The 23,761-nt window shown below is 41.3% G+C and overlaps 1 protein-coding gene across 1 annotated transcript; it reads right to left on the reverse strand.

The window, feature by feature from the left end:
• Positions 1-243: 243 nt before the first annotated feature.
• On the reverse strand, positions 244-23,129 carry LOC124133429 (clathrin heavy chain 1-like). The gene is made up of 9 exons (XM_048401102.1): positions 22,962-23,129; positions 6,696-6,812; positions 5,746-5,848; positions 5,276-5,428; positions 4,974-5,092; positions 4,700-4,864; positions 4,337-4,453; positions 3,932-4,105; positions 244-2,118 (listed from the first exon to the last, which is right to left on the reverse strand). Exons 1-9 carry the CDS (start codon positions 23,016-23,018, stop codon positions 2,011-2,013), a joined length of 1,113 nt encoding a protein of 370 aa, XP_048257059.1. The 5' UTR covers positions 23,019-23,129; the 3' UTR covers positions 244-2,010.
• Between the last annotated feature and the right edge of the window lie 632 nt (positions 23,130-23,761).

Consider the following 23,761-nt stretch of genomic DNA (forward strand, 5'->3'; position numbering starts at 1 on the left):
TCCTTTTTAACAAAGCTTTGTAAAATAACAAAAATGCAAACAATAGTTTACCCAAGTATTTGATTAATTACAATATACACATCAGCTGTCTCCGGCGACTGTCAGCTTTGCTTATCTTCAACATGCTGAAGAAAACACTTTTTCTTTTTCTTCTTCCAGTGTGGATAAACATACTATTAACTGTACAACTATTAACATTAACTAATCCATGTTAATGGAACAGATTTCAAGAAAAGTTGCACTGTGTATATAAATCTAGTTATTTTTGTTTTGTCTTTCTTAACCATAAACTGAATATCATGAACTTAATGCCAGCAGGAAATTATTGCGTAAAAAATAAAATATACCTTGCTTGCATTAATAAAGTGACACTGATTTGGGGATTTCTTGCTTTTGATTTCATGGAAGATAAATCATATGTCAAGCAGTTGAAGTAAAGTTTGTGAAGATAGCAAATGATATTATTCAATCGAATATCTATCAGTCAACAGTAAATCCTTGTCTAAAGTCTCAGTGTTATTGTTTGCAGATTAGTTTTTGAAGTTCAAAGGCAGGATTTTCAAGATGAATTTAGGTCAGGGGTCGACACCCCCATTAATTTGGTGACACATAAATTTCCTGTTTTATGGTATATGTCTACATCAGTATATTGATTGTCAAAAATATTCAAAAAATCATTTCATTTTGTTAAGAAATACAAAATTCTGAATAACATTTCATCAACACATTCAAATACCGTATTCGACCCAATAAGCGCCAAGGGCGCTTAAAATAAAGACAGAAGGGGTGGGCGCTTATTGGGACCAATTCAGAGTCAAAGTGGCGTAAATTCATCAGTAAACCTATCGATATTCTTCTGTTGCTGGGGGGCTAGAGATAAACTGTTACTTACGTTTTACTGGTGAACATCTCCTCATTAACCAACTACAAAAGATTCTTGACCGTATGTAAAAAACAGGTGAGTAAACCTTACTTGGGCATCCGGGAAAAGGTTGGGAGGGGGGCGCTTATTGGGACATGGGCGCTTATTGGGTCGAATACAGTAGACTGTTTGTGTTGGATCACTTTCCACATTGCAGTCTGTCAGACTGAAGGACTGAGCTATTCTCTGAACATGTCCGCATCATTCTTATTGCCACGATGCAACAACAAAAGATACAAGCATACAGTAGAAGCACACTACATAACGGTATCATGAAAATAAAGCGTTAAAAATCTGTCGTTACGTACAAAAGTTCAGAAACCTGTTTAGCGTAACTTACAAAAGGTTTGTTTGGTATTTGATGGGATGCAAGTCTGACCATGAGAAGTATCAAGTTATTATGTGTAATATGTATCATGTATCATGTACCTTGTATGATACAGTGACATCTTGTACCACCAGCACAATATAAGTGCACAGCCCTATTCAAAGTAATACTGTATGCTCTCTATGCATACTTCTCAACCAATGCTGTTAGTTGACTCAGCCAAAGTTATTGAACTTTGATTAAAAAAATATTATTTTCTTTTTCACATAACTGCTATGTTCATATATTTCATCAGATTCCTTTCTCCTCTTCACATGTCTGTAGGACTGGGCACGAATCCAAACATTCTCACAGTTCGATGTACCAAGCATCACATCAACATGACTAATGACTAGCCTTCACTGACCAGAATCAAGGCCTGACTTTGGCGGCCATTGTTTAGCTTTGTGATAATCTCCCACAACAGCTCATCACATCATGTTCGGACTAGAGTTACTTTGTACCAAGCAGCTGTAACCATGGCAACACATTCCTAGACCTAGTTGCTGTAGAGGTTCAAATAGGTTTATATGTCCTCGTTCACAAAGAGATTTATTTGTCATCTTCACCAACTGCACTCAATATGCTGCACGATGACCGAAACATTCGTCCTTGCTGACAACATCAATGTGCACGGATGTAGTAGACGACATTGCAGCTGTGAAGGTGAGGTTGTTGTTGTTTTAAGCTGTGATCACATGACCTGAGGTCAGCTAACCGGCTACAGTGTTGAGATTGCTTTCTCGAGACGTTTTGCAGAACAGGATTTCTTGGCTGTGTTTCGTAGGTAGGAGATGAAGCCATCTTTCTTCAGATCAATTGTGACAACCTGCAACAGTGAGTGAGTGCATGAGTGAGTGAATGTGAGTGAGTGAGAGAGAGAGAGAGAGAGTGAATGTGAATGAGTGAGGGCATTTGTTAGTTTGCATGTGAGAGTGAGGGTGTGCGTTTGTATGTGTGTGAGTGAGTGAGGACGTGCGTTAGTATGTGTGGGAGTGAGTGAATGTGAGTGGGTGAGTGAGTGAGTGAGTGTGCATTAGTGAGTGAGTGGGTGGGTGGGTGAGTGGGTGAGTGAGTGAAGGTGTGAGTGAGTGAAGGTGTGAGTGAGTGAATGTTTATGTGTGAGTGAGTTGAGTGGGTGAGTGAGTGAAGGTGTGAGTGAGTGAAGGTGAGTGAGTGAATGTGTGAGTGAGTGAATGTGTGAGTGAGTGAATGTGTGAGTGAGTGAGTGAAGGTGTGAGTGAGTGAAGGTGTGAGTGGGTGAGTGAGTGAGTGAAGGTGTGAGTGAGTGAAGGTGTGAGTCAGTGAGTGAGTGAGTGACGGTGTGAGTGAGTGAAGGTGTGAGTGAGTGAATGAGTGAGTGAGTGAAGGTGTGTATGCATGAATGATCGAGCGAGTGAGTGTGCGTTAGTATGTGTGTGAGTGAGGGTGTGCGTTAGTATGTGTGTAAGTGAGTGAATGAGTGTGCATTTGTGAGTGAGTTAGTGAGTGAGTGAGTGAAGGTGTGTATGCGTGAGTAAGTGAGTGAGTGAGTGAAGGTGTGAGTGAGTGAATGAGAGTGAGTGAGTGAGTGAAGGTGTGTATGCATGAGTGTGTGAGTGAGTGAGTGAGTGAAGGTGTGTATGCATGAATCAGTGATTGAGTGAGTAAGTGTGCATTAGTATGTGTGTGAGTGAAGGTGTGTATGAGTGAGTGAGTGAGTGAGTGAGTGAGTGAGTGAGTGAGTGGGACTAAAACCGCTTTTAACAGTACGGATGTACAGTACAGTTTTGACCATGCAAACAAGTGAATAAAACCATGTGCAACGATCAATGGAATCAGTCAGCTAAGTCACAGAGCCTGACCACCGGGCCTTACACTTTCGATCCTGTTGAAAGGGAAGCAACAGTAACTGATCCCTTACTTTCAACCCAGAGTCAGCCTCAGATGCCTCTTACAGCCAGCCATGGGGTGTTGGGGCCCATACACAGACCCCAGTATTCCAGCTCAGGTGAGGGTTACGGTGCTCACAGACCAGGTATCATAGTCAGTGCTAAACCGTGATCCCAGCTGATGACCTTTCTGGCAGTGAAGGGTCACAACCCTGCACACCAAATTATTGTGGCAAATTGGACCATATAGATTACCGGCCATCTGTGCCCCTTGGAAATAACATGGCTTTCCATATCAGGTATGTTAAGGAGAAATTAAAGCAACGATTATCAACATGTATAGGCCTGGATCTCTTAATCCCAGAAAACTGAGTCAACTTTGCCTGCCACAGAAACACTTTGTAAGTAAGATTTGCAAAGGTGAGTGAGTGAGTGAGTTGGGTTTAACGCCGCTTTTAACAGTATTCCAGTTATATCACGGCGTGTCAGCTTAATGTGGGAGGAAAGCCCGATGCAGGTCTAAGACGTTTACCACTTTGGTGAAACCCACAAGCACGGGTATGGTGCTGACAAACCTAGAAACATAATCGGGGCAAACCGGGATTCGAACCCACAATCATAGGTTTCTGGTGTGCCCAAGGGACGCAACTCTGCACAGCAAATCGCGGCGCCTTAGACGACTTGGCCACCCGTGGCCCCCGATTTGCAAAGGAAGCCAGAAACATATCAGGGATAGCTGAGGATATTCCAGTTAGTTAACTATCTGCCTACCTGTCCGCCCCTGGTCACTCCCAGAATGCCTTGTGTCTCATTGTTGAGAGCCGACGCGAAAATGATGTCCGTGGAGACTCGGGTGCAGCACAGACAGCTGGCTGTCTCCATGTCACACAGGTACAAGTAGCCGTACTTGGTGATCATAAACAGCAGCCCGTACTTGCTGGACACCTGCCACAGAAACACACAGGCTGGATTTGGTCAAGTGAAGATCTTTCAGGAAGTTACATCCCTGTAGAACTAGACACACTTACCTGTCATAGATTAGGGAATATGTTTACCTGTAACGAGATGTGGAAGTTAATATTTACCTGTAACGAGATGTGGAGGTTAGTATTTCCCTGTAACGAGATGGGGAAGTAATAGCTTTACCTGTAACGAGATGTGGAAGTTAATATTTACCTGTAATGAGATGGGGAAGTCATATCGGTCGTAATCGTCAAGGTACTGGACATGGTGGTACACGTTCCTCGGTGCAAAATTCCCCGTCTTGTATGGTCCCAGCTCTATCACATACACCTGTGTGGGAAGCAAGAATAAATATATCTGTCAGAATGTGTATATTACTGACCAATATCAATAGCATCAATATTATCCCACATGAAGCTCACCACCATCACCACAACCACCTCATCCATCATTCCACATCATCGTCATCTTCATCAGCAGCAGCAGCAGCAACCTCAAGCTCACCATCATTATCAGCAGCAACCTCAACATCATCATCATCATCATCATCATCATCATCATCATCATCAACTATACCTTGCCGTTATCCTGGACATCCCGGGATCCAACACACAGTGCTGTGGACGACGAGGGATTCTCGTCAAACTTGTATCTTGTGAAGCAGACCGTGTGAGCGTTGATACACTGCGTAATGTCCTCATCCACGTTGTACAGCTGTGTCACCCCTGTGATCTTCTCGTCCTGTCACAGAACAAACAAACTAGGTAACTGGACTGCATACGCCGGTGGAAGGTTTGTTTCTACCTGTAACCCAGGGACAGAGCACACCCAAAGAGTGACGTGTATTTACCTCTGGAATAAGTCCTGTAAGAGCCAGCCATTTCAGGCCAGGGTCGGCTTTGTAGCTGACGATCTCGCTAAACATCAGACGGGTGTGTCGGAGAAACATCTTCTCTGGTGGACTGTCAGCTGGAATATTACATTATTACAATATTACAACATTATTATTAACACTGCAACATATAGAATAGTCAAACCCAAATGTTGCCTAGAACAAAGATAATTTACAAGAGCTGAGGCAAGTTGACTTGAGTTGGATTCCCTTATTACTCTCTACGGTCTGGGAGCCAGGCTTGTAGCTACCCTGCCCACCTTGCCAGAGGTCCCAGTGGTACACTGCGGAGTCGGTTACCATGCCGATGACGTCCGAGTTGAGCCATGTCCAGTACATAATGGGTTCGTGCAGCCGTGTCTTGCTCATCATTACCTTCGTGTCAAGGTTAAACACTTCAAACCTCAGTCCCGCTGAAACAGACAAATAACAACATTGAACCACTTCCTGAGATATTTCTCATCAGATTCTGAAACCAATCAAACCAAACCAAAGTCACCAAGTCTGACAATCGATCCTGTTTACTTGGAGTCATAAACGCAAAAAATGCTGTCCACAAAATCAAAATTGAAAGTCCCTTGCCAAGAGCATGGAGAATCTGAAGCCACAACAGTGAACTACTCTGGACATACAATCCACAATTCCTTGAAGCTCTATGGTTGTTTTCTACCCATGATGTACATAGAGATTGCTAGAACGTGACCGACCAGCTTGTGAGTGCTTGCAGTACCTTTCAGTGCTATGATGGGCTGACTTGGGTTCATGAGGACGGAATCAGCACTTGTCTGTCCAGCGTACGAAATGGAGCCATCTTTAGGGTTCAGGACTGTCACCTGGTGGATATAAAACAACAAGTACTCAACATGAAACAACGGTCTCACAATGACAGCACTGCTTCACGTATATCTCACAATGACAGCACTGCTTCACGTATATCTCACAATGACAGCACTGCTTCACGTATATCTCACAATGACAGCACTGCTTCACGTATATCTCACAATGACAGCACTGCTTCACGTATATCTCACAATGACAGCACTGCTTCATGTATATCTCACATGCAAACTGTGCCGCTGTCACAGGTCAGCAAGTTTATACCCGGGACCTTAACAGTATTTACATGGGTTTGTTTGTTGTTTAACACCGCACTCAGCAATATTCCAGCTGTATGATTGCGGTCTGTAAATAATCAAGTCTGGACCAGACAATCCAGTGATTGACATCATGAACATCGATCTACGCTATTTGGATACGATGACATGCTTCAACCAAGTCAGCGAGTCTGACCACTCGATCCAATTAGTCGATTCATACGACAAGAATAGTCGCCTTTTACGGCAAGAATGGGTCACTGAAGAACTATTCTAACCCAGATCTTCATTGGTTTATTGCATGGGAGTTTGAGGGTGGCCACAGAGATAACCAATCATTGACAGTGCTTTATGATCAGTTTAGCGTAACCTTACAATCATTGACATAGCTTGATCATCTGTCCTGGGTAACCAATAAATCATTGACAGTGCTTGATCATCAGTTCAAGATAATCAATCAACCAATTAATCTTTGAAAATGCTTGATCATCTGCACAGGGTAATCAGTACATGATAATGGTTGAGTCGACTATATTTGTTCCATGGCACCACTGGACCAACTCACTCACTCACTCACTGGACCTACCATGGCTGGTTTGCTGATCTCCTCGCGGCTTCCGTGTCGGACGGAGATCCAGCGGTCCGAGGTCATGGTGACCCGGTTCCATGTCACCTGCTCAGGGGGGATCCCGATGTGTGCCAACTGAAATCACAACACAACCACATCAGCATGATCAGGGGGACATTCAACATACGCCACATCAACGTCATCACGCCACGCAATGTTGAGTTAAGATGACAACACCATCGTGTTGGGCTAACAAGGTCAGTAAATACTAAACATACTAAACAGCAGAGCTGGGACGAGAGACCATCTGTGCGATCCGAAAAGATACATTGCTCACGATACTTGCATGGGCTCATATTTGTACGCCATTTTTCTCATAGACAGGATGGCCAGGTGTTTAGCCCAACAATCTTGTCCGCCATACCGCAAAAATACATCGTGTCATGATTGGATACTGTCTAGCCAATCAAATTAACTGTTTAGCTTAGCTGAAACACTGGAAGGGAGGTAATGCTATACCACCTGTGTAGTTAATATTTGATATGTAGTCGAGTGTGCCAGGGTCAATAATCATGATAATAGGATATCAATAGTCTGAGCCACACCCCACGTTTTGAAAACCAAATGCAGCATGTCGGAAATGTAGTACAGTATGTTGTAGACAATCTACCGCCATTGATGAGTGGTCACTGATGAGCATGATGAGTGATCATTGATGTGTGATCATTGATGTGTGATCATTGATGTGATCATTGATGTGATCATTGATGAGTGATCATCATGATCATTGATGCCTGATCATTGATGCTTGATAATTGATGTGTGATCATTGATGTGTGATCATTGGTGTGTGATCATTGATGTGTGATCATTGATGTGTGATCATTGATGTGTGGTCATTGATGTGTGATCATTGATGTGATCATTGATGTGTGGTCATTGATGTGTGATCATTGATGTGTGATCATTGATGCTTGATAATTGATGCTTGATACTTGATGTGTAATCATTGATGTGTGATCATTGATGTGTGATCATTGATGTGTGGTCATTGATGTGTGATCATTGATGTGTGATCATTGATGTTGTTGGGAGAAAACAGTAAGACTGATCTGTGTAAGCCATGTTATTGTGGGAAGGTCAGCATGACCCAGTTGCCATTGTGAGCAGATGGAGAAAAGTGCCAATGAATGCCAAGGTGAAAATACAGAACAACTTCAGGTTATGTTGACATTAGACATGTTAGAAGCCAGTGGCTTGCTTGTCAGATTTACAGACAGGGAACAAGAAATGGCGGGACCGATGCCAAAGTTGGTTGGGAAAGGGAATAAGCTAATACATAAATAAATATATTTTTGGTGGTGGTGGTTGTGTATACAAGAAGGAGTTGGGGGAGGCTGGGGTGCATACAAAAAACTTAATTTTACAAAAACATACTAGAGGAAAATAAAACATTGTTCGCTGGACAAGTTCAGGATGTCCTGAAGGAATGAATGTGCTACATAAACTTGTTCTCCTCATCTTTCAGAGAAATGAAATTCTGCATCTTCATGATGCATCATGTTGAAGTTGCTGCAACGAGCAATAAATATTTTTTTATCCCCTAAAAAGTAAATGACTGGTCCAATATACATGTTTTAGAGTGAGCATGGTGAGAGGGTGACAACAAGGTGTAAAATACAAAAGGACCATGTAGATGGACACGCATTCACCAACACATATGTACAGCTTCATCACGTTCATCGCCATTACCATGATTACAAAGCAGACATTTTGAAACTAAGAAATGTACTGAAAATAAATATGATAATTCAACACTAGGAACAACACGACGGAGCTAATCATACTATATTTATGACGGTTCTAAACTGATACAACGTGAAAGCTCTAACAGCTAATGCATGCACAGCGTTTCTCTCGTAAAGTGGTACACGGAAACATCTCTTCTTTACGTACATACTTCTCTGTATGTTTCTATGGTTTGCTTTTCTTACGGCTGTGAGTATATTTACATGATATTATTCAAGGATTCAAGACACACGTCGAAACATAAAGCACTAAAATGAAGACAATTTTACCATGCTTACTATGCACTGTTATTGAACTGTTATCATCAAATAGCTGTCAGTGCAAGTTTTCTGTACTTGTTGAACAGCTGCTTCCAATCAATAACACGGATCTGATTAAGCAAAAAATATCAATGTTTTATTGTGTAAACAATTTCTCCAAGAACAGCTCCACAATTAAATTCTACTGTAGTCAACGAACCAAAACCAGCAACAACCAATCTCCACCTCACAGAGCTATTGAACCCTGTCCCATGGCCGACAGTCTCAGTGCATCACAATGCCAACATGTCGCCCTGGTAAACCAAGCATGTCATGGTACTTGGTGCATGTTCTGCAAAACATCCAGAAGCATAATGGAATTCAATTTATTGATTATCACGGCAGCTCTTGGAGTGCACAACGCAGGTCCCAGACATGGACCAATATGCCAGACTTTGCCAGAGGTTTTGTTTCATTGCTGTTTAATGTACACAATGGTAGACTGTGTCGGTCATCCAGATTGTCCTTTATGTCAAATAACTACATCTGTAGATATTGTGAGAAAACAACTAGTCCCATTAGTCTTCAATAGTCGGACTAGCGGACGAGCAGCCATGTATATCCCTGTGTACATGTTCACTAGAAAGGCTGCGTTAGAAATTGGCAATCGTCCTACAGTCCTTGCAGCGTTAGAAACTAACAGTTTTAGTCCTCTAGTCCTTATATATGCTATAGCAAAACCCTTAAACAGGGCAAATTTCTGCTAGTCCTTATGATACCTTAACTATTGGGCAGTTTGGCAAGGACTACAGGACTAGTGCCAATTTCCATGATTTTTCCAATGCTGCCTTGCCATTTTAAGGGGTTTTGCTAAAAATGTTAGTTACTATCGCTGGAAGGCGTGTGCTGGCTATAGCAACTGGACAAACAAAACTGCTGACCTTGAACAAATCATTGCTGACTTTCTTCAAACATATTGATTGAACTGATGCATGGTGGTTGTTTCAATGGCAACATTCTTGACATTCAACATGTTCAAGGAAAAATATTGGCATTCCTTTTCAGCCATCAGGATGCACTGCAACAGTGCTGACTGCATCAAACACATTCCAATCGGCTTAACATGTCACTGTCACACCCTTCCTTGCATGTTTTGTTTACACACTAGCCAGCAGTAGACAGAACATGGTGGCCTGGAAACAACCTCATTAAAATCAGATCTTCGTTATCTATCGCTAAACAAAGATCTGAGGACATCCCATTAAGGGTCACGTCAGAACGACCTATCATCCAACCAATCAGAGCATCGCTTACCAGATCATGAAAGTGACTGTCAGAATGTGTTTTCTAATCATGCAACCACAAAATATTTAACACGGGGTATTCCGAACGACAGTCAAGGATTTTATGATTATATCTATACAATATAGGCCATCTATAAGCCATTCCAGAATGTTCTTCTTTTTAATCGAGAATACGTCAATATATGTTTCGAAGCGTAGTCGCAAGTTTGAAACTAGTGTCGTAGAGCTCAAGAATCCTGCCTTATGATTGGCTAATGTCACTTTCTTGTCAGTCATTTCATTGGTCGGTCAGAATTCGCGAAAAAGTTGTTCTGACATGACCCGTAATGGGATGTCCTCAGATCTTTGTTTAGCGGTAGCGAAAACTAAGATCTGATTTTAATGAGACTGGCCTGTAAACAATCAACTATCCTGCCTTACACATTCAGAGAGAGACCACCCTTGTGACCACCCAATACCCAGTACAGTTAGCTCCTTTAACACTGTACAGAACATGGCATTGTGACGGACGCTGGACCTGTACATCTCATGTTTGAAAGTAATGATCAGAAAATTAAATAAAACTAAATTTGTTTTAATTTTACCAACCATGTATGACAAGCTATGATGGATTACAAACAATAACAAATTAAACCTGATGAACTACCCAAAAACATTCCACATGTGTAAAATGATAAGTTATTTAATAAGTATATAGTCTAATATGATATATATATAGCCCTTGCAACATGTGCACTGTATCGTTCACAAAAGCACTTACGTGCCCTATTACTGGAGAAAATAGTTAACAAGAAATATAGACTGTATTTTAAACAGCATTTGCATTTTCCCTGATAAATGAACAAACCCATACATCGATCTGATCTTTATGCTGAAAATAATTAAAATTAAATAAACACAAATAAATTTATATTTCAACATGTCAAAAACAATACTTGGAAAGCAAAAACACGACCATAAAACATCCGAAGTATGCCCTTAAGTACACAGGTCTTTAGTCTTTAAAACTGCTGTCTGTGACCACCCCCCCCCCCCCCAGGTCAAGGAGCTGACTCCTTAATGCCAAAAACAGAATTTCCATCTATCACCAGTTGCCATGGCAACTGCCATTAACCACTTACCACATCAGCTTAAGTATAAAAGTTAGGAGTATGTAGTGATTCTGAAGATAAGAGTGCTGCCTGTGCCAACTGCCAGGTATACCTCCACTACAGCCAGTGTTATGCATCTACCAGGCAGGAGGGCTAGGTGTGTGCCGGGTCTGCTGGGTCTGGGATCACTACCATCAGGTGAACAGGTTGGGGTTATTGAATTAGGCCTCTCTTATCCCTGTTTAACACTGGCAATCAAACTTGAGCACTTGGGAATGCATAAGACTACACATGGTTTAGTTTATAAATCCACAGAACTGAGCTACAAAAAATCTCCAAATAATTAACTGATGTCTAAAGCTATTTCATAATATGGTGAGACAACATAGACACACTAAACTTGAATGCATTGTTAAACCCAATTCTACCTCACTTATGCTTATTAACAAGTGGAGTGGAGAGGAGTGGAGTGGAGTGGAGTGGAGTGGAGTGGAGTGGAGTGGAGTGGAGTGGAGTGGTGTGGTGTGGTGTGGTGTGGTGTGGTGTGGTGTGGTGTGGTGTGGTGTGGTGTGGTGTGGTGTGGTGTGGAGTGGAGTGGCGCGGAGCGGAGCGGACAGGAGTGGAGTGGAGTGGAGTGGTGTGGAGTGGAGTGGAGTGGAGAGAAGTGGAGTGGAGTGGACAGGAGTGGAGTGGAGTGGACAGGAGTGGAGTGGAGTGGAGTGGAGTGGAGTGGAGTGGAGTGGAGTGGAGTGGAGAGAAGTGGAGTGGACAGGACAGGAGAAGCAGGACAGGAGTGAACTGGAGTGGTGTGGCTTGAGTGAGTGAGTGAGTGAGTGAGTGAGTGAGTGAGTGAGTGAGTGCCAACGCCGCTTTCAACAGTATTCCAGTTATATCACTGTGTATCAACTAGAAAATGAGGAAAGCCCAAGGTGATGCAGATCTGAATGTAGCCTTGCTTCAAGGCTGTACTGTGATAAGTCCATGGATGCACAGTAATTCTATCCCAATAATAGGAAGGTTTCGATAAGTGGACAGTACACCAGCCTTTTAGAGGGACAATTTGTTCTTATTATTTATATGATCTAGAAATTAAAAATTAAACTAATATTTATTGCCTTTTAGACTTTTGCAAGTCTGAGTGATGCAGGTCTCAGCTGTTTACCACGTTGGTGAACCCCACAAGCATTGGCATGGTGCTGACAAACATCTTAACAACAACGCAAAGCCTGTCAATCAGAGGGTTATGTTTTGTTTGTTGTTTAAATTTGTTTAACATGTTTCAGCTGACATACTTTTTAATATTTTGCTTTGATTTGTATAGGACTGCCTCTGCGGTCTAGTAGTAGAGTATCTGCCCGGAGAGTGGAAGGTCCGGGGTTCGATCCCCAGCCACATCATACCGAAAGACGTTAAAAGATGGTACTTTTCATAACCCTGCCTGGGGCTTGGCATGAAGGGGCCAAAACAATGACTGGTCAGCTCAGAGTCAGTATACTGTGTTTGAGTGGGGTATTCATTTTAAAACTGTGGCATGGTATCTCAGCGGCTAGCAATATAAAAATCGACATTAGTCTGGGCTAGTACAAGCTCACGCCTGCACGCCCCACCTCAGCTCACCTGATTTGTTTGGATACAGTTACCATGGTTATCATGTAGTTACTTACAAAATAATAAATATATTGCACTCAATATTGGTAAGAAACTACAGACATCAACACAGATCGTTGATGTGTACGAGTTTCAAGAACATGAAGAAGTACATGTCGGTACTGTAGACTAGTATTTATGTTACAACCTGTACCTACTGGCATGCCGTGAAGATGCAGGTTAGAATAGGTCTTCAGCAATCCAGGCTTGCCGTAAGAGGCAACTAACGGGATTGGGTGGTCAGGCTTGCTGACTAAGCTGATGCACGTCATCTTATCCCAACTGCGTAAATCGATGCTCATGATGTCAATCACTGAATTGTCTGGTCCAGACTTGCTTATTTACAGAATGCTGTCACATAGCTGGAAGATGGGTCAGTGCAGCATTATACAAAAAAAACAGACAAAAAAACCCAAAAGACAAAATGCTGTTACTGCATGGTTAAACCAAAGCAACTGACCAATCAAACCATGGTAACATGACGTGTCTGAAATAGCTGCCTGCCCGCTATCCTGTGACAAGTAACATTTTGGTCGGGATAGGTGAAATATATTCTGACCTGACCGACTATCAAGTAGAAACTGTAAGCACTCGTTATTGTATTCAATTCGACAGTCAGTGTACAATAGTGTGGTCTTATTGTATTAATAAACATTTGCTTAACGCAATTCTTGAGTGAATTTCATTCCGAATTGTGTTAACATGGCTTGGGGATCAGCTTCTGTGTTTATGGACTTCCAAAGCATGTGTCTGATTGGTTACTGACTTGAAAGTAAAGACATCACAAGAAAAATGATAACTTGTTTGTTATCAACTCCATGGTCTACATGTGGGTGCCTGTAACTTTCAAGATGGCTGCTTGCACTTAGAGTGAGTGAGTGAGTGAGTTGGGTTTAACACCGCTTTTAACAGTATTCCAGTTACATCACGGCGTGTCAGCTTAATGTGGGAGGAAAGCCCGAAGTGATGCAAGTCTAAGATGTTTACCACTTCGGTGAAACCCACGAGCACGGGTATGGTGCTGACAAACCTAGAAACATAATCGGGGCGAACCGGGATTCGAACCCACAATCATAGGTTTCTGGTGTGTCCAAGGGATGCAACACTGCACAGTGAATCAAAGCGCCTTAGACGACTGGGCCACCCGTGCCCCCGCTTGCACTTAGAGCCTCAGACTAGCTGTTGGAAGTAAAGGTTATTTCAGACAAGTCATTTCATTGATCTTGGAGGTCTTCCAACTAGACATTGATTAAAATTTAAATAAATAATTGAGATGCTCAACATGCTCAAGTGAAGAAATTGGAAATGCACAGAAACATGGCAAAACTCTAACACGACCTGATCTAGAAAATAGCGAAATTAATGACAAACACATGGAGGTCACGACTTGCAATGTGTAGTCCTAGAATCAAGCACAATACCCACAAGCACCTGCTTCTCGGCCTTTTCTAGGTTAACAAAATGATGTCTATAGTAACTGCCTCTAGCATGTCTAGTTGGCACAAATTTTGGTCATGGCTGCATTTGGTATAAATGATTTTTCATGCTGTTTTTGTTTGTTGTTTAACGCCGCACTCAGCAATATTCCAGCTATATGACTTGGGTCTGTCAATAATCGAGTCTGGACCAGACAATCCAGTGACTGACATCATGAGCATCGATCTACACAATTAGGATCGATGACAAGCACCAACCAAGACAGCAAGTCGGCCCACCTGATACTGTTAGTCGCCTCTTACAACAAGCATAGTCACCTTTTAAGCATGGGTTGCTGAAGATCTATTCTAACCCGGATCTTCAGTGGTATGCAGTATGGGATTTTGAACTTTGATTATGCCACTTTTTAAATATTATGACTTTGTAATAAGGAATAAACATGAACTTGATTTTGATTTCATTCTGCATTTAGCTTCTAAAATCAGGAAAATATTTCATTGGCAATGACCTATCATTAATAGATTATCATGCTTACTCATAGTGTTCATATTTACTAATCCTTTCAGCTGTTTATCATCATGAGACGATACACCAAACGTCTATCCATAATCCAATTCATATTTTAAGGTTGTATTGTTTCAATAAAAGTAATAATTATGAAATTTAACAATTTTGCATGTCAAAATAATCCAACTCGCACAACATCAGGGGTAGAAACTAACACTAGTCCTCATAATGATAACATAAAGCAAAACCCTTAAAAATGACAAATATCTTCTAGTCCTTATCATGCTTATGATGCCTTAACTATTGGGCAGCTTGGGTAGGACTATAGGACTAGTGCCAATTTCTAATGCTGAACATGACAAAGAGCTATTAACATGCCAACGGTAAGAGTATACTGATAACATGGATCTTTTGTGTTGATTGATAGTGATCGGTACCCAGTAACTGTTTGATTGGCAGTCTAGAAGTTGGTAAGTAAGTAAGAGAACATACAACTTTATGGATAACAACTTCTGGCTTATTGCATATAGCGATGTTTTGACATAGATTCTTTCATCGTTATCAAGCTAGAATGACTACAACCAAGTGATGAGAGGTACATATACAGGAGTGAGTGAGTGAGTATGGTTTTACGCCGCTTTTAGCAATATTCCAGCAATATCACCCATGTTGGGAATCGAACCCGGGTCTTCGGCGTGACGAGCGAACGCTTTAACCACTGGGCTACCCGACCGCCCCTACATATACAGGATATGTTGTGAAACGTAGCAGATTTACATTAGCAAGAGGTAGCAGATAACATGCTGCACACAGATAATTGGATGAAGCCAGATGTGCAGTAAGAATAACAAATAGCACACGGGTAATGAAGCCAGATATCTGGAGAGGATTAAAAAGTTATAACAAGCTGATAGGATACTATTACTAATGAAAAAGAGCCTATTGGTTGATAAGCATAATTAGATCTTCAAAGGCAGATGGGATGTAATACCCTTGATCTCTGTTGATCAAAGGTTTATGAGGCTGGGTTTCTGTGGCATCTGAAAGTTTTCTTTTTTTGAATTCCTGATGCTTGGCAGCCATGGTAGAGAGGTCTTTGTCAAACTGGATGTGATGGCTGCGGAACTTTTGCTGGTTGTACGATAGGGCTGATTTGCTGTCTGCTCTGGCTGTTGAGGTCTTATGTTCTTTGATGTGGGCATCTACTGGGTGGGAGGTTTCACCAAAGTACAGCAACAAGTCACAAGTCACAATTAATCTTATAGATCACTCCTATTGGGGGATGCTTGTTGGAAGGGGAAGGGGTGGCGGTGGGTGGCTACAGCCATTATATGGAGTGAGTGAGTACGGTTTTACGCCGCTTTTAGCAATATTCCAGCAATATCACGGCGAGGGACACCAGAAATGGGCTTCACACATTGTACCCATGTTGGGAATTGAACCCGGGTCTTCGGCGTGATGAGCAAACGCTTTAACCACTAGGCTACCCGACCGCCCACTCCATTAGCTTGGAGGACGGTACAAAGGGATGTGGAGCAGTGAAGATGGTATCGATATCGGTACTTGTGTGCTGCTTAAGTAATCTGCTGATCTCATGTGAAGTCTTGCCAATGTGGACTAGGGTGAATCTGATGGGGCCAATCCTGATCAAGTCTCCTCGGCTACCTTGGTCGGACTCTGGTTGAAGTTGGTGCATCTTCCCGAGGCAAGAGCATTAACTGACTATAAAAGTCCAGTTTCCACCCTCACCGAACTGGGTTGGAATTTCAAGGCCTGATCGTAGCGCAACAGTAGCTATAATGAGTTATGTCCCTTCAATCTCCCTCATATTGACCGATCAGATTCCACGTCTCATATCACTTGCAATTGCTTCAAACATATTTGCAGCGCCCAGTTAACACGATCTGATCGATAATAAAGATCTATGTTGTAATAAAATGGGCCTTACCTTGCGAAGTGCATCAAATCTTGTGAGCACTTTCATTAAAAGCATGAAAAGATTTGCAAGATCTGTCGATGCCAAGTTGGCGTTACACATGCTTTGCAAATCCGTCAGTTGACCGAAATCATGTCCGAAATTGAGCCTAGTTTGTCAAGGGTGGAAACTGGACTTTAATAGTCAGTTAACTCCCTTGCCTCGGGAAGGTAAAGTAGGTGAGGACATCTTGCAAATGATTAAGTTCATGGTCAAGGTCACGGTTGCTGGAGCAGATGATCTTGGCTTGCTTGGTGAGTGCGGAGATGATGCCTAACCATGCTAACTTAGTTTTGGGTGATGGTTGAGATGAAGTGAATCTACCGGTCAGAATGGCTTCCTAGTGATGGTGGTTCGGATCTTGTTGCTCGGGTCTCTGTACATAAGTGTCTCATCACGTGGTTGTAGTCACTCCAGCTTGACCACAGTGTAAGAATCTACACTGAAATGTTGCTATATGCAATAAACCAGAAGTTGTTTTCCACAAAGATGTTTGTTATACCTCTGTTAGAATCTTGCAATTCCATTGGTTAATCCATACCATGTGACGAAACAATACATTTCAATCGGGACCCCCAAATCACATGACTGACACTGACATCGAACGTTGACTTGTATTGACCTGTGACGTGATGAATATTGACTTGTCTGCTAGAAAACAAGATGGCATCAGGCAGTAACATTTCACGGTTCGCATCTAGGTTACAGTAATGAAACAGAAGAGGACTTGAAGACTTCATAAACTTTAAAATGAATATCAGCATAACTTCGTCCTCCTTCCCCTGGGTATAATATGGTTGTAGTTACATTTTGGCTGGACCAATGAGTCTATGCATAGTCCAATCAAAATCGTGCAATGAAATCGAAATAAGGTTCGTAAACTGTCATGCAGATTACGATTGATGGCGGGATTTCCAAAGCATGTGCACCGGCAACTTGTTGTCAACAGATATTTTCAAAATCTTTTCATGTTTTTAATCAAGGTGCTCACTTTATTTGATGCACTTCGTGATGTAAGACTCGTTTTATCACAATATAGATCTTGATATCGAGCAAATGCAAGTGATATGAGAGGTGAAATCTGATTGGTCCATAGGAGAGTCATAGAAGGGACATAATTTGTAATAGCCACAGGTGGCGCTTTGATCGATCCCAGGAATTCCAGCCTAGTTCAGCAAGGGTGGAATTTGGAAACTGGGCTTTTAAAGTCAGTTAACCCCCTTGCCTCGGGAAGATGGGGACCCCTTAGATCTTTACCTTTTAGCATTTATGCCCCTTGATAACCGACTGGGCTTTGTCAGGTAAAGCAGGTAGTTCAGGCAGAGAGTCAAACACAGTTCTATGTTCTTAAACATTCCGAGCTGGCCTGTTGTGAGGCACATTCACAGGTCACTCCAGAACACATGGTCAGTGAGTCCCTGACTGTCTGGAAAACCCAGGGCAAGCGAAAATCAGAGAATTTCAGACATGGATGCATATGGCATATCACACTCAGAATTGTGTGTTAATTGTGTGTAAATTGTGTGTTAACTAATTATTATTATTAAACATATTTCATTGTCCAAAAAGACAAAGGGATTGGGCACAAGTGCAGCACTTATTACCGCCTTCTCTCATAACAAATTAGATGGAAATTTTGTTCTTTTGAAGACAGATGTAAAATGTTCACAGTTGAAGTTTGTTTCTTTGTTAAGATACTGTAATTCAACATAAACATGATAAAGGCCAAATGACCGCTATGATCTTTCAAATGAAAACCATTGTCAGGATGACTAAGCCCTATGTCAGGACAGTAGTTGTGTTTGCTTGGCAAGATTTACCAGGCCAACATGGCCAAGGTCTATCTAATTGTGAGTCACAGGGACTTATTTGTCTAGGGGTTCTTGGCATGAAAAGGGTCCCTGGGTGACCATTGTACAAACAGTAATAGGTCATTTCATATCCTGGTAGTTTCGTATCCATTAGGTTGTTTCCTAACCAGGTTGATTAATATATGTTTTTAGGACAGGAAATTCCATTAACACCTGACAATAATTGTTGACCTGGCCAGTTACAGCTTTTGGAGAATCTACCAAGAGGTTCACACAATAGCTGAGCTACAGACAAGCAGCGTATTTGCGTAAAATACCCCCTCCCCCCCCCAAAAAAATATTCAAAACTTTCAATTAACTTGCGTACAGAAACGCATGCATTAAATGGAAAACTCAAACGTATAAAAAGAGCTCACGTAAATACCCAATGAAGCTGTTTCCGCATGCGTACAAAGGAGCTAATTTCCGAAATACAATTATGAGCTAATTTACGTTCCGAATCATGCCTATATATATAGAACAGTTACATACATCATAAACATTATTTAATGTTTTTTAAATCTTAAAATGTTCACTAATTTTTTGAAAAACCCAACAGAGTGATGAATGAGCTAAACAATATTGGTTACCCAATGAAAAATGTAATAACCCAATTAAAATAGAAACCCTAGGGTAAAAACTTGATTGCTCAAAAAGTTATCTTGAGCTCTGCAATAGTAACACTAACCATAAGCAAAACGTGGGACAGTGCCTCACGCTTATCATGCGTGTGTTGAAGTGGATACTTTTAGTAACACATTTTAACACGGAACTTGGCTCCAATCAATTATCTTAACATGCTTAGGAAATTACTGTGACGTTTTTTATGTAACTATATCTGCAAAATTGTTAACACATGGTTGAGAACAATTACATATAATGCTATATAAGCAAACCCAGGTAACGGAACGATCTGAGAGTTACAAAGCATCCGAAGCACAAATATTCCATGATACGAAATGATCAACAGCTGTACCAACAACACAGAAGTATAAAGCATTTGTGATGCTTCTATCATACATGGAGACTTCCATGTTGGAATCACAAGCAATGCTTGGCGTTTGAGTGAAGAAAATCTGGCATGGATTTGCCAAAATCTATTTCTGTTAACATGGTTAAGGAATATCAGTTAAATCTCCTTTGAAGGACACATGCTTAGGCCGACTCTAGAGGAAGTTGAGTTGCCTCAACAACTTCTTAGTTTGGCCTAAATTCATTTGTTCATAAGGCCATAAACAGAGCTACAGATAAGCAGTGTATCGGCGGTATTTACGTAAAATACCCCCCCCCCTAAATATTCAAACCCCAATTACTTTCCATTAACTTGCATTAAATGAAAAATTCAAAAGTATAAAAACACCATGTGTAAATACCCAATGAAGCTTTTTCCAGCATGTGTAGAAAGGAGCTAATTTCCGAAACACAATACAAGCTACAGTAAACTACGGTTATAATGAACTCAAAGGGGCCACTTATTGTAGTTTGTAACAAGTATTTGTCACAGAGTGACGAAATATCCCCCGCCTGTACACCATAGTACCAAATATGAAGACAATCCAGCGATTAGTTCTTGAGATATTGTGGCAACACCGTTTTCCAACTCCAAAAACAGATTTGCCTGCTGTGACCTTGAAAATGGGGTCAAGGTCACCAAATCTGACAGGTGTATGCGGTGTCTGTATATACACTATAGTTCCAAATATGAAGACAATCCAGTGTTTAGTTCTTGAGATATCGCGGCAACACCGTTTTCTAACTCCAAAAGCAGATTTGCCTGCTGTGACCTTGACAATGGGGTCAAGGTCACCAAAACCGACTGGTGTCTGCTGTGTCTGTATATACACCATAGTTCCAAATATGAAGACAATCCAGTGTTTAGTTCTTGAGATATCGCGGCAACACCGTTTTCCAACTCCAAAAGCAGATTTGCCTGCTGTGACCTTTAAAATGGGATCAAGGTCACCAAAACCGACTGGTGTCTGCGGAGTCTGTATATACACCATAGTTCCAAATATGAAGACAATCCAGTGTTTAGTTCTTGAGATATCGCGGCAACACCGTTTTCCAACTCTAAAAGCAGATTTGTCTGCTGTGACCTTGAAAATGGGATCAAGGTCACCAAAACCAACTGGTGTCTGCGGAGTCTGTATATACACCATAGTTCCAAATATGAAGACAATCCAGTGTTTAGTTCTTGAGATATCGCGGCAACACCGTTTTCCAACTCTAAAAGCAGATTTGTCTGCTGTGACCTTGAAAATGGGATCAAGGTCACCAAAACCGACTGGTGTCTGTGGAGTCTGTATATACACCATAGTTCCAAATATGAAGACAATCCAGTGTTTAGTTCTTGAGATATCGCGGCAACACCGTTTTCCAACTCCAAAAGCAGATATGCCTGCTGTGACCTTAAAAATGGGGTCAAGGTCACCAAAACCGACTGGTGTCTGCGGAGTCTGTATATACACCATAGTTCCAAATATGAAGACAATCCAGTGTTTAGTTCTTGAGATACAGCGGCAACAAACAGGTGGGACGTACGGACGGACGTACGGACGGACGTACGGACGGTCGTGAATACTATATCCCCCGCGGGGGATAATAATCGTATTTCGTGATAAGCATATATACAGCATATATGCAACAAATGGTCTACACTAAAATATAGGTTTGTCATATGGGTCAGTTCAATATCAGCGTGTTCGTTATAAACATTGTTTACTGTACTTTACTTTTCGAGTCAAGCCTATATATTTAGAACCCTTATATACATCTAAAACATTATTTCATTTTTTTTTAAATTTTAAAATGTTCACTAATTTTGGAAAACCCCAATAAAGTGATGAATAGATAAGTGAAAAAATATTGGTTACCAAATGAAAAATGTAATAACCCAATTAAAATAGAAACCCTAGAGTAAAACTCAATTGCTTAAAAAGTTATCTGGAGCTCTGCATAAAGGACTGGAGTTGCCTGCCGAAATAATGGTCGTAAAGTTGAATTATATTGAGATTTCTGCAGGCTTCTGGTCAGACCCCATATAAAAATGCTCTATATGTCGGTATGATAAATGATTCCCGTGGATATTCTATTTCCTTTCACTACTTCACTGTAAATATGTTTTAGCTTCCCATATACGCAAAGTACATCAGTGACGTTATTTTACATTTTATCACTTAACCTATTTGGTCAGACAAATAGCTCTAAAGTTTGTTTTTGTTTGTTGTTAAAATCCACTCTCAGCAATATTCCAGGAATATGGCAGTGGTCTGCAAATAATCGAGTCTGGACCAGCAATCCAGGGATTGACATCATGAGCATCGATTTATACAATTGGGATACGATGACATTCATCAACCAAGTCAAAGAGTCTGACCACCCGATCATGTCAGTCGCCTCTTACAACAAGCATATTCGCTACTTACAGTAAACATAGGTGGCTGAAGTAATCTACCTGGATTTTCACTGGGGAATATATCGCTCTCAAGAGCTAATTATCATACTTTTACCTGTAATAACTGACATCAAATAAAATTTCGGGTATCTTGTATCTTATTTGCTTCCTATCTCAACTTCTTTGCATATAGCATAGGCGCAATAACTGCTTCAGGTAAAACCCTGTTTGCAAGATTGATGTTAGGATCACCTTTAGGATACAGTACCACAAACTTTTGAAACACATGACAATACCCCATGATACCCTATGATGTAATTTGTAGTACTTTGGTGCCAGCCGCACTGGCAAAACAATGCCCTGTGACATCATGGGTCATCAAGTGTGTATAACCTCCTCCCAGTGATCCATCATCTACATTGTATGTCATTGTACATGTTGTATACTCCCAGTGATGACAAGAGTTTTGAATATTTGTTTACTGAACATAGCTTGCGGCAGCGCATTTAATAGCAAGCGCTAGTTTATGAAAGCACTTTTATTGTCAATATCTTTTATATTTCGTGTTTTTCGTATTTCAAGTGGCTAAAATGATGATAAATGGGAACTAATAGCCTACCTGAATACAGTAACACATATATTTTTTTTTTCGATTCATTATTTTTCATTATTCTGCACAGGAATAGTTTATTAGGTTATATTAAATTGGCGCTGAACACATCCAAATGTCGTGGTGTTAGGATAGTAACCCCAAACTCTATCCTTAGCCCTTGGATCTATTTCTGATACGATACTCTTAGAATAGTTAGGATGATACTACGAGAAGAAATACAAATTACATTTACAATCATGTTTACACGAAAAGACACTGGATAATATACCGTCCATATTACACCGACATAACAAACTGACAAACGTCACCATACACTGACTGACTGTCGAGGACCCACCTTTTAAAATAGATCGTAATGCTAAATCAAAACATCTCCATCATCATCCATCTAAGATATCATCATACTCTGTCTGCCTACCTGCACTAGTTCATTGATGGTGATGGGGGGACCTCGCTCCTGTGTATCAATGCTCATTTTAGCTGCTGTCGTCTACAACATCCATGTTAATCCTTGTAGGGTTGCTTTTGCCTCTTTTCCTATATCAACAAAATGTCAATTGCAACCAGACCGGAAGTACAATTTACAATGTCAACACGGATGCTAGTATCCTAAAACTACTTGTGTATGAGTTCAACCGATGTATTGATGTTGCGCGAGGAAATAAACAGACTCAGGGTTATGCGATGTAACCAGGGCCTCTATGTGTAACCAAAGTCACTATGATTGGCCCTTTCCAGGGTACCTATGTGAGGTGAGGTGAAGTTGGGTTTAACGTCGCGTTCAAGATTATTGCACGCACATCGTTTTATATATAAAACGATGTGCGTGCGTGTGTGTGTGTGTGTGTGTGTGGCAGCTTGTACTTGTCCAGACTGATGCCGATTTCATAGTGCTAGCCCACTGATTTTGTTTGGTTTGTTTGTTGTTTAATGCCGCACTCAGCAATATTCCAGCTATATGACGGCGGTCTGTAAATAATCGAGTCTGGACCAGAAAATCCAGTGATTGACATCATGAGCATCGATCCACGCAATTGGGATCGATGAAATGCATCAACCAAGTCAGCGAGCCTGACCACCCGATCCCGTTAGTCGCCTTTAACGACAAGCATAGTCGCCTTTTACGGCAAGCATAGGTTGCTGAAGATCTTTTCTACCCCGGATCTTCACGGGTCGCTAGCCCACTGAGATATATCATGCCGCAGTTTAACATGGATA

The sequence above is a fragment of the Haliotis rufescens genome, unplaced genomic scaffold, assembly GCF_023055435.1.
Source record: "Haliotis rufescens isolate VD_foot unplaced genomic scaffold, xgHalRufe1.0.p SCAF_21, whole genome shotgun sequence".
NCBI lineage: Eukaryota > Metazoa > Mollusca > Gastropoda > Lepetellida > Haliotidae > Haliotis > Haliotis rufescens.

Bases quoted from the DNA above. Each gene is read 5' to 3' on its own strand.
- LOC124133429 (XM_048401102.1), bottom strand. From the start codon at position 23,018: ATGAGCATTGATACACAGGAGCGAGGTCCCCCCATCACCATCAATGAA. The intron at 5,429-5,745 runs GTACTGCAAGCA...TGTCTGTTTCAG, and splicing joins GCCCATCATAGCACTGAAAG to CGGGACTGAGGTTTGAAGTG. The intron at 4,106-4,336 runs GTAAATATTAAC...TTTCTGTGGCAG, and splicing joins ACTTCCCCATCTCATTACAG to GTGTCCAGCAAGTACGGGCT.